Genomic DNA, 18,515 nt, shown 5'->3' with positions numbered 1-18,515 from the left:
CTACCACGTTTGACTAATTTTGTATTTTTAGTAGAGACAGGGTTTCACCATGTTGGTCAGGCTGGTCTCGAACTCCTGACCTCAAGTGATCCACCCACCTCGGCCTCCCAAAGTGCTGGGATTACAGTTTATAAAGGAAAAAAGCGTTCCAGTAAGACAAGGTCAATTTATATGTATATATATATTTTTTTTTTCATGAATTCTTTTTTTTTTTTTTTAGTTGTATTTTAGTTTCTGGGGCACATTTGCAGATCATGCAGGATTGTTGCATAGGTACACACATGGCAATGTGGTTTGCTGCCTCCATCCCCCATCACCTACATCTGGCATTTCTCCTCATGTTATCCCTCCCCAACCTCTCCACCCCGCTGCTGTCCCTCCCTTGCCCCCCCACAACAGACTCCAGTGTGTGATGCTTCCCTCCCTGTGTCCATGTTCTCATTGTTCAACACCTGCCTATGAGTGAGAACATGCGGTGTTTGATTTTCTGTTCTTGTGTCAGTTTGCTGAGAATGATGGTTTCCAGACTCATCCATGTCCCTACAAAGGATACAAACTTATGGCTGCATAGTATTCCATGGTGTATATGTGCCACATGTTCCTTGTCTAGGCTATCGTCAATGGGCATTTGGGTTGTTTCCAGGTCTTTGCTATTGTAAACAGTGCCACTATGAACATACGTGTGCATGTGTCTTTGCAATAGAATGATTTATAATCCTTTGGATATATACCCAGTAATGGGATTGCTGGGTCAAATGGAATTTCTATTTCTAGGTCCTTGAGCGTTTCACCACAATGTCTTCCACAATGGTTGAACTAGTTTACATTCCCATCAACAGTGTAAAAGTGTTCCTATTTCTCCACATCCTCTCCAGTATCTGTTGTTTCCAGGTTTCTTAATGATTGCCATTCTAACTGACATGAGGTGGTATCTCAATGTGGTTCTGATTTGCATTTCTCTAATAATCAGTGATGATGAGTATTTTTTTATATGTTTGTTGGCCTCATATATATCCTCTTTTGGAAAGTGTCTGTTCATATCCTTCACCCACTTTTGGATGGGTTAGTTTGTTTGTTTTTTCTTGTAACTCTGTTTTAGTTCTTTGTAGATTCTACATATTAGCCCTTTGTGAGATGGGTAGATTGCAAAAATTTTTTCCCATTCTGTTGGTTGCTGGTTCACTCTAATGATTTTTTCTTTTGCTGTACAGAAGCTCTGGAGTTTAATTAGGTCCCATTTGTCTATTTTGGTTTTTGTTGCCAATGCTTTTGATGTTTTAGTCATGAAGTCCTTGCCTATGCCTATGTCCTGAATAGCAAGGTTTTCTTCTAGGGTTTTTATGGTGTTAGGTCTGTGTTTAAGTCTTTAATCCATCTGGAGTTAATTTTAGTGTAAGTTCTCAAGAAGGGTCCAGTTTCTACTTTCTGCACACTGCTAGCCAGTTTTCCCAACACCATTTATTAAACAGGGAATCCTTTCCCCCTTGCTTGTTTTTATGAGGTTTGTCAAAGATCCAATGGTTGTAGATGTGTGGCGTTGCTTCCAAGGCTTCTGTTCTGTTCCATTGGTCGATATCTCTTTTTTGGTACCAGTACCATTTGATTACTATAGCTTTGTAGTATACTTTGAAATCAGATAGCACGATGCCTCTAGCTTTGTTCTTTTTTCTTAGGATTGTCTTGGCTATGCGGGCTCTCTTCTGGTTCCATATGAGGTTTAAGGTGGTTTTTTCCAGTTCTGTGAAGAAGGTCATTGGTAGCTTGGTGAGGATAGCATTGACTCTATAAATTACTTTGGGCAGTATGGCCATTTTCACAATATTGATTCTTCCTAACCATGAGCATGGAATGTTTCTCCATCTGTTTGTGTCCTCTTTAATTTCCTTGAGCAGTGGTTTGTAATTCTCCTTGAAGAGGCCCTTTACATCCTTTGTTAGTTGTATTCCTAGGTATTTTATTCTCTTTGTAGCAATTGTGAATTGGAGTTCACTCATGATTTGGCTCTCCGTTAGTCTGTTATTGGTGTATAGAAATGCTGTGATTTCTGCACATTGATTTTGTATCCTGAGACTGCTGAAGTTGCTTATCAGTTTAAGGAGATTTTGGGCTGAGATGATAGGATCTTCTAAATATACAATCATGTCGTTTGCAAACAGAGACAATTTGACTTCCTTTTTTCCTAATTGAATACCCTTTTTTTTCTTTCTAGCCTAAATGCTGGGGCTAGAACTTTCAATACTATGCTGAATAGAAGTGGTGACAGAGGGCATCCTTGTCTAGTGCTGGATTTCAAAGGGAATGCTTCCAATTTTTGCCCATTCCATATGATATTGGCTGTACGTTTGTCATAAATAGCTTTTATTATTTTGAGATATGTTCCTCTGATACCTAGTTTATTTAGAGTTTTTAGCATAAAGAGCTGTTGAATTTTGTCGAAGGCCTTCTCTGCATCTATTGAGATAATCATGTGGGTTTTGTCCTTGCTTCTGTTTATGTGGTGGATTATATTTACAGACTTGCATATGTTGAACCAGCCTTGCATCCCCGGAATGAAGCCTACCTGATGGTGATGGATAAGCTTTCTGATGTGCTGTTGCAGTTGGTTTGCCAGTATTTTATTGGAGATTTTTGCATCTATGTTCATCATGGATATTGGCCTGAAGTTTTCTTTTATTTTGAGCCTCTGCCAGGTTTTGATATCAGAATGATGTTGGTCTCATAAAATGATTTGGGAAGGATTCCCTCTTTTTGTATTGTTTGGAATAGTTTCAGAAGGAATGGTACCAGGTCCTCCTTGTATGTATGGTAGAATTCAGCTGTGAACCCGTCTGGACCTGGACTTTTTTTGGTTGTTAGGCTCTTAATTGCTGACTCAACATCAGCCTTTATTATTGGTCTGTTCAAGATTTTTACTTCTTCCTGGTTTAGGCTTGGGAGGGTGCAAGTGTCCAGGAATTTATCCATTTCTTCCAGGTTTACTGATTTATGTGCATAGGGTTTTTTGTAGTAATCTCTGCTTGTAGTTTGTATTTCTGTGGAGTCGGTAGTGATATCTCCTTTATCGTTTTTTATTGCACCTATTTGATTCTTCTCCCTTTTCTTTTTTATTAATCTGGCGAGCAGTCTGTTTATTTTGTTGAACTTTTCAAAAAATCAGCTCTTGGATTTATTGATTTTTTTTTAAGGTTTTTTTTCTATCCCTGTCTCCTTCAGTTCTGCTCTGATCTTAGTTATTTCTTGTGTTCTGTTAGCTTTTGAGTTTTTCTTTAATCTTGTTCCTCTAGCTCTTTCAATTTTGACCATAGGGTATGTATTTTATATTTTTTGAGGCAAGGTCTCTCTCTGTCACCCAGGCTGGAGTGTAGTGGCACCATCTCAGCTCATTGCACCTTTGACCTCCCAGGCGTAATCAATCCTCCCACCTCAGTCTCCCAAATAGCTGGGACCACATGTGTGCACCACCACACCCAGCTAATTTATTTGTATATTTACTAAGATGGGGGTTTCACCATGTTGCCCAGGCTGGTGTCAAACTCATGGGCTCAAGTAATCTGCCCACCTTGGCCTCCCAAAGTGCTGAGAATACAGGTGTGAGCCACCATGCCTGGCCAAAGGTTAATTTGCTGGGCATGGTGGCGCATGCCTGTAATCCCAGCTACTCAGGAGGCTGAGGCAGGAGAATTGCTCAAACCCAGGAGGTGGAGGTAGCAGTGAGCCAGGATCACATCATTGCACTCCAGCTTGGGCAACAGAGCAAGACTCTGTCTCAAAAATATATATATATATATATAATTAAGACAGAAAAATATCCTTTTATAAATTGAGTGCAGCTTAGGTATACAGTGTTTATAAAGTCTACAGGAGTGTACAAGAATGTCCTACACCTTCATGTTCACTCACCACTCACTCACTGACTCACCCAGAGCAACTTCTAGTCCTGCAAGCTCTATTCATGGTAAGTGCCCTATACAGGCATACCATTTTTTATCTTTCATACCATACTTTTCCTCTACCATTTCGATGTTTAGATACACAAATACTTACCATTGGGTTACAGTTGCCTGCAGTATTCAGTACAGTCACATGTTGTATGGGTTTGTAGCTTAGGAGCAATGGCCTTTACCATATCACCTAGGTGTGTAGGAGGCTGTAACATATAGGTTTGTGTAAGGACACTCTGTGATATTCACACAATGACGAAATAACCTAATGATACATTTCTCAGCTTGTGTCCCCATTGTGAAGCGAGACATGACTCTCTGCAAATCATGACAGATGGTGGAACATTATAGCAGGGTGACAATCTGATACAAACTAGCATTGACTTACCAAAGCCTAGAATTCTCCTGGAGCTGTGTAATTATGGCCTGTGTGAATTTAAGTTTAAAAATAAAAACTTCAACATTGGACATTTGGATTTTTTATTTTACTGTCTTCTGGGAAGAATAGGAAATTCTATTTCTAAGCCATGAGCCTCATCTGGACCTTTCAGGTGTGTTTGCCATAATAACCAATACAAACTTAAATTAGATTGTACTATAACTCTTAAGTTTATTGATTTCCATAGTCTCTGTGTAAGGCCAAAACTTATCTGTGCATTTTGTTTTTGCCACTTTCATTCTGTCTAATATATTGCAGTTCCAATTCTTTGGCTCTTGGGTTACCTGTTGGCTTAATGTTTTTCTACTTTTCTCACGAGTTTCCTCTCCATTTACTGCTCATCCCCTGAAACATGACTGGATAGTTAGCTTTTTATTCCAGTGATTAATTTAATAACCCTCTTGGTTCTTTATATTGTATATGTTGTTTTATCCTGTTTGATTTAATGTGCTGTTCATCTCCTTTGTTTTAAGTTCTTGGGAGAAAATTCTGCCTTTGTTTGATTGACTTTTTAAATAACCAGTCACTTATTTATTATTTACTAAGCAGGTAAACTTTATCAAGTGCCTCCACACACTGGCAAAATGGCTATTACACAAATATAAAACCTCTTGCTTCATAGTGTTATGCTTTAGACTGAGCAGAGCACTCTTACATTCACTCTCTCGTACAACCCCCAACAGCAATTCTATGAAGTAGACAATGCTGCTATTGTTACCCCTAATTTAACAATGAAGGAATTTTAAGATTCAAAAAGTAAGTTACCCATTTACCTAAGGTTATTCATGACTAATGAATGAGAGTCAGGACCAGAATTCAGGTCTTCTGAGCTTCTGTCTTAGTCAGTTTGGGCTATTATAACAAAAATACCATAGAGTGCAACAGAAATTTATTTCTCACAGTTTGGGAGGCTGGAAAGTCCAAGATCAAGACACTGGCAGATTCAGTGCCTGGTGAGGGTCCACTTCCCCATAGACGGTCCTTTCTGACTGTAAGCTCACATGGCAGAAGGGGTAAAGGATCTTTCTAGGGTCTCTTTTACAAGGGTGCTAAATCTTTTTCATGAGAGCACTGCTCTTACGACCTCATCACCTCCCCCAGCCCCACCTCATAATATCACCACCTTGGAGGTTAGGATTTTAACATATGAACTTTGAGGGGACACAAACATTCAGTCCATTGCACATCAGCTACAGGGCTGTTTCCTCTAGAAGTGCATAGCTTCTTTACCAGTTTTTGCTAGGAAAATTTTAGCTTAAAGGAGAGGCTCAAGTTGGTATTTAGAAGCTAGTGGCAATGAAAAAGCAGGGAGATGACTCCCAGGCATAAGCAGACAAGCCTATGCATTCTATAGTAGGTTCATATTCTAGATAATTTTTAAGAGGAAGTTGACTGTTCAGGTTTTTTTGAATCAAAATTTTATTTTGAAATAATTGTAGATTTCCATGCCGTTGTAAGAAATAACACAGAGAGATCTCATGTACTCTTTTGTTTGTTTGTTTTTGAGACAGAGTCTCACTCTGTCACCCAGGCTGGAGTGCAGTGGTGCCATCTCAGCTCACTGCCACCTCCGCCTCCCAGGTTCAAGTGATTCCCATGCTTCAGCCTCCCGAGTAGCTGGAATTACAGGCATGCACCACCACGCCTGGCTAATGTTTGTCTCTTTAGTAAAGACAGGGTTTCACCATGTTTGCCAGGCTGGTCTCAAACTTCTGGCCTCAAGTGATCTGCCTGCCTTAGCCTCCCAAAGTGCTCATATACTCTTTACTCAGTTTCCCCCAACACTAACAAAACTATAGTACAATATCACAACCAAGATGTTGGCATTATCACAATCAAGACATAGAGCAAGGATTCCTCATGTTGCCTTTTTATAGCACCCACAGTCTTCTCTCCCACTCTCAGCTCCTCCTTAAACCCTAATAACCACAAATCTATTACCAGTTTCTATAATTTTGTCATTTCAAGCATGCCATATAAATGGGATCATACAATATATAGCTTTTGAGATTTGGAATCATAGAGTACATAACTTTTTGAGATTGGCTTTTTTTTGAGACAGGATTTTGCTCTGTCACCCAGGCTAGAGTGCAGTGAGGCTGATCACAGCTCAGCCTCAGCCCCTCAGGCTCAAGTGATCCTCCCACTTCAACTCCCCAAGTAGCTGGGACCACAAGCATACACCACCATGCCCAGCTAATTTTTAAATTTTTTTTTAGAGATGGGGGTTCTCACCATGTTGCCCAAGTTATTCTCAAACTCCTGGATGCAAGCGATCCTCCCACCTTGGCCTCCCAAAGTGATTTATAGGTGTGAGCTACCACGCCTGGCCAAGATTGGTTCTTTTCACTTAGCATAATTCTCTAGAGATTCATCAAATCATTCTATCACAAAAGGACAAATATATCCTTCTATTTATATGAAGTACCCAGAATGGTCAAATTCATAGAGATGGTAAGTACAAGGGCTGGGACACCTACAGGAGAGGCTCCCCAGGAAGAATTGACTGGGTGTTCAACGGCCTCTTCTTGCAGGCTCAAGACTGGTCTTAGCTTGGAGTCACTGGGCTTGGGCTTCTATTTCCCAGTCATGGTTGTTCACTTAGTTTTACATGAGAAAATACTCAGTGTTTGAAGAATCCAGCAAAATTACTCAAACTCAGTGTTTATGGAAGGGAATAAAATAGTAAGGCATTGACATTTTATATGTCCACCAAAAAGCAAAAGTGCCTATCTCTTCCATACAATAAACATATCATTTAATTATCTCCATAATGAAAGAAATATTTAATAAACAATTTTTAAAAAAAGATAAAGTGGTGATTGACGAGGACTTAGGTACAGACCTTTACCTTTTCAAGATGAAACTGTTTCTGGAGATGGATGGTAGCGATGGTAGGACAACAATGTGAATGTACTTAATGCCACTGAACTGTTCACTTAAAATGGTTAAAATGGCTAAATTTCGTGCTATATGTATTTTACCCCATTTTCTTAAGTCATAGAAAAAAATCTTTGTCCAGTAGTATAATATTTCTGTCATCTCATTGTTGGCATCAATTGATTGTCTTTTTTCATTGTTTGAGATCTTCCTGGTTATTGCTATAATGAGTAAATTTGTTAAACATGCACATTTTCATATTTTGTTCCGAGACTCTGGATCCCATTTAAACCTTCTGTTTTAACTGGGTTTCTCTGACACTGCTTTAGCAAGGGAGTGGGCCTAGCCTTGTTACTTCCAGGTAGAGGTAGAAACAAGCCTATGTTTCTAACTTGGCCTCCATCATTGATACTCAAGGTAGATGACTCCTTTTTACTACTGGTCCCTTGTCTAGAAACAGCAGACTTTTCTTGGGGGTTTTTCTTCTTCTTCTTTTTTTTTTTTTTTTTTTTTTTTTTTTTTTTTTTTTTGTCTGTCTATCAGCATCTCTAGGACCAGGTTTGGAGTATATGAAGCAAAAAGAAAACCCAGAGAACTTAGTGTTATGCCAATCCTTGGCTCCAAGGTCTTTCCTTTCTCTACATCTTTCAGAGATTTCTTATGTTCGTTGTATGTAAAATTTTCAGGAGTTAGTTCTGTTTACCAGAAAGAATAAGGATAAGTACACCTATTCTATCTCATGGAGGTGAAAATTTCTTAGTTCATTTTTAAGAATATACAAAAACTTAATTAATGGTGGGGAAAAACTTACACTTAAAGAGAAGGGACAAACCAAATCCTCACAGCTGATGTCAGAGTCACATAGTCACAAAGACCTGTTTTGTAACCAAGAAGAAGCCCAGAAGAACAGACTCTTTCCTTTTACAAAGGAAGCTAAGGTGATTCAAACTACTGAGCTACATTCTCTAAGAGTTTGCTTCTCAAAATGTGATCAGCATCCCCTAGGAGGTTGTTAGAAGTATAGAATCTTAGGCCCCAACCCGGATTTACTAAATCAGTCTGCATTTTAATAGTATTTCCAGCCGGGCACGGTGGCTCACACCTGTAATCCTAGCACTTTGGGAGGCTGAGGTGGGCAGATTACTTGAGATCAGGAGTTTAAAATCAGCCTGGCCATCATGGTGAAACCCTGTCTCTACTAAAATCACAAAAATTAGCTGGGCATGGTGGCAGGTACCTGCAATCCCATCTACTCGGGAGGCTGAGGCAGAAGAATCCCTTGAAACCAGGAGGCGGAGACTGTAGTGAGCCGAGATCACACCGGTGCACTCCAGCCTGGGCGACAGAGTGAGACTCCATCTCAAAACAAAAACAAAAAACAATATTTCCAAGTGATTTGTATGTACATTAAGGTTTGAGAAGATCATTTATCAGTACCATTTTTCTCTTGTGTGGCCTTCTAGTTCAGTTTCACCTCAGTTCCTTCTTCTTCCAATCTTATATAAGTTCATTAATTAGGCAATTGGGATCTAACAGAAATATAAGGTAAAGCTTTATTCAATGACTGAGAAAATTTAGAACTGGAAACTAATGATCTTTGCAGTTACCTAATTTAAGCTTATTATTTTGCAAATTGAGGCATCGAAAGGTTAAATATCTTATGCAAGGTCATACCACCAAATACTGGCAAAGCTGAAAATTTTACCCCATGCTCTTTCTTCATAGGACAATGGTCCTTGAGTTTTCTTTCATCTGTTTTTTTAAGAAATTTTTTTTTTAATTGAGAGGAGGTTTTGCTATGTTACCCAGGCTGGCTCAAACTCCTGGGCTCAAGCATTCCTCCTGCCGTGTCCTCTCAAAGTGCTGGGATTACGGATGTGAGTCCCTGCACCCAGCCTTCTTTCATCGAAATCTTCCTTCTTCCAAACCCCACATCTCTCTAAGACTGGAATTGAGGTTCACACAGGCATCTTTGAGTCAGACTTTGATATTGTGTCTCTCCTACAGCTTTGTAGTTTCCTGATTGGTCTCTGGCTCTTTATTCTTTTCTCCAGTTTTTCCTGTGCATCCCTATCAAAATATATCTCCCTAAAACTATGTCCCCCCTTTCCCCCAAATATTTTAACAACTCTGTATTTTCCAAATCCTTATCTAGACCCTTAAGGCTATCCATCCATAGCCTCATCCAACCCCAAAAACAAGACAGTTTTTCCCTGGCAATAGTCAATATTCTCTTTAAAATCAACCTTTACCTCTTTCACTCCCTTCTTAGAACAAAGCAGAAGAAGAAAACGTGTCCCTCACTACCAATTTTTATGGAGGTCTCATCTTCTCCAACTCCCCTTTTCTCAGCAAAGGGGACTAAATTACCTGGATCTTTGCTCCATCGTGGCACTTTGTACTATTTACATACCACCTTCCTTCTGCTTCTCTTCACTTAAAACCTGTATCTCTTAATCACCAATGTCATCATGAACTGGCACTTCCTGGACCCACCTTTTCCTTCCTTGGTAACTTCATTGTTATTTATTATCCTAAGTGACTTTGGCATCCATGTTAGCAATTCTTGTACCTCACAGTTTCATTTTTTTACCCTTTAGCCACTGTCTACATCACATATAAGCCACCCACTGTGGCACTGCTCCACCTTCAAGATTGCTAGCTAATGCAATGCTTTTCAATTGAGTAGAATCTCCCTTACTTCCCCATATCTATTCTCTGTTCTCACTTGAACTTTAAGTCACTCGTCTCTTCCCACTCTAGTATAGTCCAGTCTAACTACCTTTTTTTCTCTTTTCTTTCTCATTTCTTTGCTTCCTCCCTTCCTCCTTCTCTCCCTCCCTCCCTTCTTTCCTTTCCTTCCTTCCCTTCCTTTCCTTCCCTTCCTCTCTTTCCTTCCTTCTCTCTTACTCTCTTCTTTTGATTATGCCTGCTGTTTCATTTTTTTCCAAACCTGGTACCTTGCCACCATCAGTTCTTCTGCTCCTGATTTTGAGCAGCAGAATCACTAAAGAAAGGCACAGACCATCTAGATCTGGCTCAGTACACATTCATACTGTTAGGCTTTCAATGGGTTCTCATTGCTGCTCAGAAATACTTTTATTCCTGTCAACTTTTTGGCAAACTCAAAGTGGCTACTTCATACCTTTTCTAACCTTATGAAAACTTAGACCTACCTCATTCTCCATTAGATGATCTCATCGTATCATTCCAGTTGAGAAGATCAAGAGCATCACATATGAGGTCCCTCATTGGCCCATGTCTCAACCATAACATTCTACCACTGTACCTATCTACTCACCTTTTCCCTTTTCCCAGAAGAAATCTTCTCAGCCTTGCACTGTCAGTTCAATCCCCTTCTACTTCCTGAGGCATTTTATTTCCTGTCCATCATTTTTACTCTCTGTTTACAGATCATTCCATTCTGCTCTCAAGAATGCATAAGTCTCAAACAAATGGAAGTATATATCATGTTCTTGGACAGGAAAGCCTTAACAATATAGTCAGTTTCCCTAGATTCAGTACAATAAATTCAATCAAAATTAAAATCGCAATAGGATTTTTAATGAAACTTGATAAGGTGATTCTAAAATTCTTTCCTAAAAGGAAATGAACCAAAACATTTTTTGAAAAAGAACAAGGAAGGATTTGCCCCATCAAATACTTTTAAAACTATAAAATGATATTAATTTTAACAGTATGGCATGAGTGCAAAAATGTACAAATAGATTAATAGAATAGGACCCAGCCCAGAAGAAGATCCATATCTATGAGAATTTTGTATGCAACAGAGGAGGTATATTGCGTCACTGAGGGACAGATGGTTTAACTTTTTAAATTGTCCCAATACCATTTTACCAATTGTTCCACAGATGGAACAATTGGTAAAATGGTATTGGGACAATTTAAAAAGCAAAGTTAAATCATTATTTTTAAACCGAGGGGCATTATAGCATAGTGGTTAACAGAACAGACTTTGGAGCCACATAGCCAGTTCAAATAAATTTTGGCTGTATAATTTTATTTATAATTTATATACACCATTTATTAGCTGTATAATTTTAGTCTTATTAATTAGTTCTTTATACCTCTGTATCCTCATCTGTAAAATAAATATAATAGTAATCTCAGCACTTTGGGAGGCAAAGGCAGAAGTTTGTTTGTTCTAGCTTGAGGCCAGGAGTTCAAGATCAGCCTGGCCAACATAGTGAGACCTTGTCTCTGTGAAAAATAAAAATAAAAGCTAAAAAAAAATAGTGCCTACCTTACAGTATTATTAGTATTATATAAGTTAATATATATAAAGTACTTACAGCAGCACATAGTATGTATGATATAAGTGATAGTATTAATTTTTTTTACCTTATACCATGCACAAAAGTAAAGTCCAAAAGGAAGAAATAAAGAAAATCCAGGTAAAGAGGTAAACATAAAATCAAAGCTATAAAAGCATTAGGAAAAAATAGAGGAAAGCATTTTTTAAAATCATGGAATAGAGAGGATCCACTCAGAAGCTGTACAAGAAACAAATGTATTTGGTTACATAAATTAATAAATAAGATACCACAAAACATTTTAGACCAGGTGCACTGGTTCATACGTGTAATCCCAGCACTTTGGGAGGCCAAGGTGGAAGTTTCGCTTGAAGCCAGACATTTGAGAGCAGCCTGGGCAACAAAGTGACGCTCTGTCTCTATGGAAAAAAAGAGTAAGTTTTTTTTTTTTTCTTTTTTTGAGACAGAGTTTTGCTCTTGTTGCCCAGGCTGGAGTGCAATGGCACTATCTCGACTCACCGCAATCTCCACCACCTGGGTTCAAGCGATTCTCCTTCTTCAGCCTCCCAAGCAGCTGGGATTACAGGCATGTGCCACCACACCCAGCTACTTTTGTATTTTTAGTAGAGACAGAGTTTCTCCATGTTGGTCAGGCTGGTCTTGAACTCCCGACCTCAAGTAATCCCCCTGCCCAGCTTCCCAAAGTTCTGGGATTACGGGCATGAGCCACCACACCTGGCCAAAAAATATAAGTTTTGTGGGTTTTTTGAAATGGAGTCTCACTTTGTCACCCAGACTGGAGTGCAATGGCATGATAATGGCTCACTGCAGCCTTGACCTCCTGGGCTCAGATTTGCTCACCTCTGCCTCGCAAGTAGCTGAGACAACAGGCTCATGACGCTACACCGAGCTAATTTTTTTTTGTATTTTTGGTAGAGATGTGGTTTCACCATGTTTTGCAGGCTGGTCTCAACCTTCTGAGCTCAAGCAGTTTGCCCTCTGTGGCCTCCCAAAGTGCTGGGATTATAGGCATGAGCCACCACACCCAGGCAGATGTGTATTTTATACTTTGAGTTATAATACAATATTACTTTATTTTATTGTTCATTTTGTTTGTTCTAGCTATGAAAAAGTCTGGCAACTTCCCAGAAGTTTAAACATAGTTACCCTATGACCCAGAAATTCCACTGGTAGGTATATACCAAGAGAAATGAAAATAGGTGTCCAAAGACTCATACACAAATGTTCATAGCCAAGTTATTCATATAGCCCAAAATGGAAACAACCCTAATGCCTGTCAACTGATGAATGGGTAAACAAAATGTGGTATTTCCATTCAATGGAATATTATTTGGCCATTAAAAGGAATGAAGTACTGACACATGCTATAACATGGATAAACCTTGAAAACATGGTGAGTGAAAGATGCCAGTCACAAGGGCCCACATACTGCTGACCCCATGTATCTTAAATGTTCAGAAAAGGCCACTCTATAATAGAGACAGAAATGAGAGTAGTGGTTGCCCAGGGATTAGCGAGGTAGGGGGGCAGGTATTGGGAGGAAATGAAAGGATTGGCTGGGGGCAGTGGGAATGTGGAGCTAATAGGTGTGGACTTTTCTTTTGGAGAAATTAAAATATTCCATAATTGATTGTGGTCATGGTGGCAGAACTCAGTGAATACTGTGAATATACTACAAACTACTACATTGTACACTTTTGTTAAGCTGTAGTATTTGAAATGTATCTTAATAAATCTGATGCACATAATATTTACTTTGGTAATCTAAGGAGACCCTAAAAAGACAGGCATCTGTGCTCCAGAATGCCTGCAATTCAGTTAGAGATCTGTGTGGCTGCCATATGTATTAAGATGTTGAGGACAGAGAAACCTGGTTTCAAATATGAGCCCCCCAAAAACCATCAGAGCAGTCACCTCAGTTTGCTGGCATTGATTTGTATTACATGTAGGCAAGTCCATGTGGCTTTAAGGTCAGTAGCTGTGTGGATGCATTTCTTTATTGAAGATTAATGATTTTCATAAGCAATGCTGAGCATGAAGGCAGCTAACGCAAATTAAAACTCAAGTGTTCTCTACTCATTGAATGGCATGTCTTTCTTCTAGTTGCCAAGCCAGACATCTAGGAGTTATCCTCAGCATCTCCCTCACTCCCACTTCTAATCTATTACCAAGTACTATCAATTTGACCTCCCAAGTGTCTCTCAAATTCATCTACTTCCTCCTGTCTTTCACCGTCAATAACCTAGTTCAAGTTGTCACCTTTTATCTCAGCTACTTTAGTGATCTCAGGAACCTTTTAACTGGTCTCGCATCTCCTCTTGCTTCCTTCCTTCCTTTATTTGCCCAGCAACCAAGGTGATCTTTTACATTTTTGAGTATTCATGACCTTTTGAAATCCTCTTTAGTAGCTTCCCATTGCTCTTAAAGACCAAACTCCTGAATGTGGTCTACAAGGCCCTGCTAACCTATCTGTCCTCATCTTGAGCCACTCTTTCCCTCACACTCTGCACTGTCAGCCACACTTTTCAAGACCACAAATTACCACCTTCTAGGCAATTACGATGGTCTCTTTTCCCTGGCCTTCATTATTGACCACTACCTCCTTATTGAAATTCTCTTCGTTTGTCCTTTATTTTCTTGCCACTCCTCTGCATTCTTTTCCCTCTTACCACCCAACTATGAACATTTCAAATATTCTCTGCTCTTCGCTATTCTGTATTCCATACTCTGTCCTTTAAGTGAATTAATACATTTTAACTATTACCTGAGTTCCAGTCTATATCTGCAACAACCTGCTTACCTCCACAGTTACCTCAAGCCAACATGTTTAAAATAGAACTTACTGTTACCTTTATTCCTTATCCCCAGAAATTTTTCTTTCAATGATACTAGCATTCTTTCAGCCATTCCAACTACATACCTTAGAACCATTTTCACTTGACCTTTCATTCCCCTTATCAAATCAGTTACCAAGTTCTATTGATTCTTTCTTCAAATGATTCTTACATCTTTCCATCTCCATTGTTACTATTTTCATTCTGACCCTCATCACTTCATTCTTAGACTCACACAACTCCCTTTAAACAAGTCTCCCTGTCTGTGTTTTCCCACACTCAGGTCTGTTCTAAACACCACCGGCATTTCTATCTCATTAAAACTATACTTTTATCGTATCACTGTCCTTCTCCAAAAGTTTCATTGCCTTCCCATTGCCAGAAGGATAAATTTCAAAATCTGAAGCCTGTAATGCAAAAACCCTTAACACTGCAGCTCACAAGATGTTAGCAAACATTTCACATACCCTGGATTAGACAAAGTTCCATGGTTTCTTTACTGTAAAAGTTCCTTAAACTTTCAGTGAACTAATGTGCATTATAATGCTCCAAAAGGGTGATATATAGAATGCAGCATTTCCAAAATGTATTTGACTAAAGAACTCTATTTTCATAGACCATCTGTTAACATTTCTCATGACACTAGTGTTCTGAGGAAGAATATTGAGGAAAGGCTCAGGAAGCCCCATCCTACATTTCCAGTCTTATTTCCCATTAACTCCTCTACATAAATTGTCTGCTTAGGCCAAACAACTCTTGGTCTTCCTAAGATGTGCTTGTTCTCAAGTACAATCCAAGTCTTCATTTATTCTGTTCTACCCATATGGAATGCCCTTCTCTTTCTCTGAATATCTATATTTTTCTTTTTATTGAGATTTAGTTCATATATTATAAAACTCACCACTTTAAGGTATACAGCTAAGTGGGTTTTAGTATATTCACAAGATTGTGCAACCATCACCATTATCTAATTCTAGAACATTTTCATCATCCCCAAAAGAAACTCTATACCCATTAACAGTCCCTCCTCATACCTCCCTTCCCCAGCCCCTGGCAACCACAAATCTCCTTTCTGTCTCTGTGGTTTTGCCTATTCTGGACATTTCATATAATCTAGATCCTACTCATCTACCCTAAGGTCATGTATGTTTGTTCAGTCGTTTTTTTATTCATAACATTAAGATCACAACACTCATACCCTGTATCAGACACTGGCCAAGTTGTGAACATATAAAGGCAAATGCCATTTTGCCTTCAAGGGGCTCCCTACCCAGTGGGGGAGACAGGCAGTAGAGTGTTCAAAGTACTGTTATGGTACTGTGAACAAAGTGCCAGAGAGGCCAAGAGGTTTGAGCAAGAAATTATAGAGAGCCAGGGAAATCCTCACTGAGGAGGTGGCATCTGACTGGATATTGATTCATTTGTTCATTCATTCAGCAAACATCTGTTGTGCTTCTCTTATGTTCCAGTCACAGTGCTGGACTCTGAAGAGACAAAAATGCCCAAGAAAAGTTCCCTGTACCTCAAGGAATTCAGCAGTCAGGAGGAGATAAATACATAGCATTTCAAAACAGTATGATTTAAGTTATGTAGAGGAAGGGAAAGCTCACTGTGGGAACAGACAACTAACTCTGCTTGTGAATTTGAAGAAAAATTAGAAGTCTAAGAAGTGGACAAGGATGAGGGGTAGTGTTTCAGGCAGAGACTAGACTGCCTCTAACTGTGATATCCTAGCGCTCATTTCTTTTCCTGAACAGGACCACCTAATGTTTGTGTCTCTTAATCACAAAACTTGTGAAGACATCTTCACATGTGGATGCCTCATGTCCCCAAAAGCATTGCACAACCTTTAGGATAAAAGTTTTGTCTTTTCCCTCTTAGTGCCCTCATTATCACAGTGTTTTATGTATGGTAATTTCTTTTTGGATCCAAATGAATGAAAGGATGACAGCTGAGACAGCATCCTCGACACTTGCAAAAAGCTGTTGCCCAATGTGTCTCCTATCACATTTCTCCCTTCTGGGGCTTTAACATGAATGCTTAGTGTTCCATCTCTTATACAAGAACCGAGAAAGTAGCTTCTTAGACTGATACTTTTCACTATTGCAAAGTATTGTGAAGAAGCGAATATAATCTTGTGATTAGTCATGTTAAAGATCACTGATAAGGCTAAGGGACCATCTTAGAAATGTGTGCTGTGTTCGTAGCTAGGGAGATATTGTTAACTCTGAAGATGAATATAATTTTTTCTCCAAATACGGACTAATCTGGCGACAGAAATTAAGAAATTCAATAAAACTGCTTCTTGACAACCTTCTCCAAAAAGTAGAGGTAGATACTTAGGAGGTAATTGACTGAAGACATAATCAAGGGAAGCCCCAAACAGGACACAGGTTTTTCTCCTGCTTCAGGGAGACTAGGAATCTGTCTTTCTAATTCTTTCCTTCAGTCAGAGGCGACCTAGGTTTATGTCTCTTCATGGGATCTCGCTATGGAACATTCTAAAGCTGACAGATCTTCAAGGTGCTCTCCTCCTATGCTTTCTAGGAGGACAGACCTTCCTAAATGTCAGCAGAGCTCACATTGTTTAGTAATAATGGGACATAGTGTCGATACAGGCAGTGCTACAATGAACTGTGACAGTAATAACTGCAAAATTTCTGTCCTTGGATTTCAGAACGACTACCCAGAAATGGAGATTGTCTGGCTGATGATCAAGTCCTGGAATATTGGAGTACTTATGTTTAGCAAGAGCAAGTATGTATCTGCTGAAAAGTGGTGTGGTCTTGCCTTGCGTTTTCTTGCCCACCTTACCTCCTTCAAGGGAAGCTATGAAACTCAGGTGAGGAGGGAGAGGGCTAGGGTGGATTACATGACCTGGGGGCAACAGGTTACCGCTGGGCTCTCCACAAGGACTCAACCCCATCCTCCTTGGCTAGGAGCAAAAACCAAGAAGGACAGAGTACAGGGGAACATGTAAGGATAGCAAATGGAATCTAATTAAGAGGAATGCCAAGAGTGAGCTCTGGAAAGATGCATCACTGTCAGTGCCAGTGCATGTGGGGAAGGAGACTGGCCTCTACTCAAAGCAATGACTGTCGAAAAAGGTGTTTTTTCCAGGAACTATATTCTCAGTTGCAGACTTCTGGACCATTGGCTAACCAGGAGAGGTTTGGTGGAGAAAAAGCCTTGCTACAAAATAAGAGCAAAGGATCTTTTATATTTAAGTATCTTCTCCCTTATAATAGAGGATTCCTTGTCCTCAAGACTAATTTTTCCTCAGGAGAGGACTGTATGTTCTCCCCAAATCTGAGATCCCTTAGATCTCTGAAGGTAAGGGTTAGCTTTCCTGCCATCAGCATTGGTCTGGGAAGCCTTTCCACATTTTCTTTTCCCCTCAAGAAATCTGTTTGTTTTTCTCTTTTCCAGATGAATATGCTATATAGTCAGCTTGTGGAGGCACTGAATAGCAACAGGGGCGCAGTGTTTCATGAACATGGCTACTGGAGCAAGACAGATTAGGCAAGCTCACAGCCACATGAAGTATATTGTTCTGAGATGCTGACTGTTTACATTTTTGCCGGAGTTTCTCTTGAACTTTTTTGTTTCTGTTTTCTCAGACCCTGTTTTCATGTTGAATAAACTTTAAGTGAAGCATACTGAATTTACCTTGGTGACCAGCTCATTTCTGGGACACAAATGAATTTTCCAAAGTGCTAAGGATGATAGTGAAATAGACCATGTGAGGGCAAGATGGTTTATACTCCATGTGAACAAAAGAGAATGTTCATCTCAGTCCAACACAGGATCGATTTTATTCCCAAAGTGCTCAAATTCCCAATCCCTGAAAATAACAAAGAATCCTAGACTCTTCTTTGGAAGGATCTTAGTGTTCACCAGGGCCAGCATTTATCTTATTCATGAAATCTCTCTCTAACATCCTTGAGAATCCGTTGCCCAGTTTCTAATAGAACTTATCCCAGGCCAGCCATGGTGGCTCATGCCTGTAATCCTAGCACTTTGGGAAGCCAAGGTAGGCAGATCACTTGAGGCCAGGGGTTCAAGACCAACCTGGCCAACATAGCAAAACCCCGTCTCTACTAAAAATACAAAAAAAAAAAGAAAG

General features: G+C 39.5%; 1 protein-coding gene across 1 annotated transcript in view; it reads left to right on the top strand.

Annotated features, from left to right (window-relative positions):
* The window catches only part of TEX11 (testis expressed 11), a gene marked incomplete at its 5' end in the record, with an annotated part of 328,765 nt that extends 310,854 nt beyond the window's left edge, over window positions 1-17,911 (top strand). The window contains 2 exons of the mRNA XM_039475670.2: window positions 17,067-17,231; window positions 17,819-17,911. Of these exons, the coding sequence (XP_039331604.2) occupies window positions 17,067-17,231; window positions 17,819-17,911 (258 nt within the window). The remainder of the gene's footprint in view (window positions 1-17,066; window positions 17,232-17,818) is intronic.
* Between the last annotated feature and the right edge of the window lie 604 nt (window positions 17,912-18,515).

Source organism: Saimiri boliviensis, chromosome X, assembly GCF_048565385.1.
Source record: "Saimiri boliviensis isolate mSaiBol1 chromosome X, mSaiBol1.pri, whole genome shotgun sequence".
Lineage (NCBI taxonomy): Eukaryota > Metazoa > Chordata > Mammalia > Primates > Cebidae > Saimiri > Saimiri boliviensis.
The sequence above is the reverse complement of the archived record's forward strand: the minus strand, read 5'-3'. Positions and strand labels throughout refer to the sequence as shown.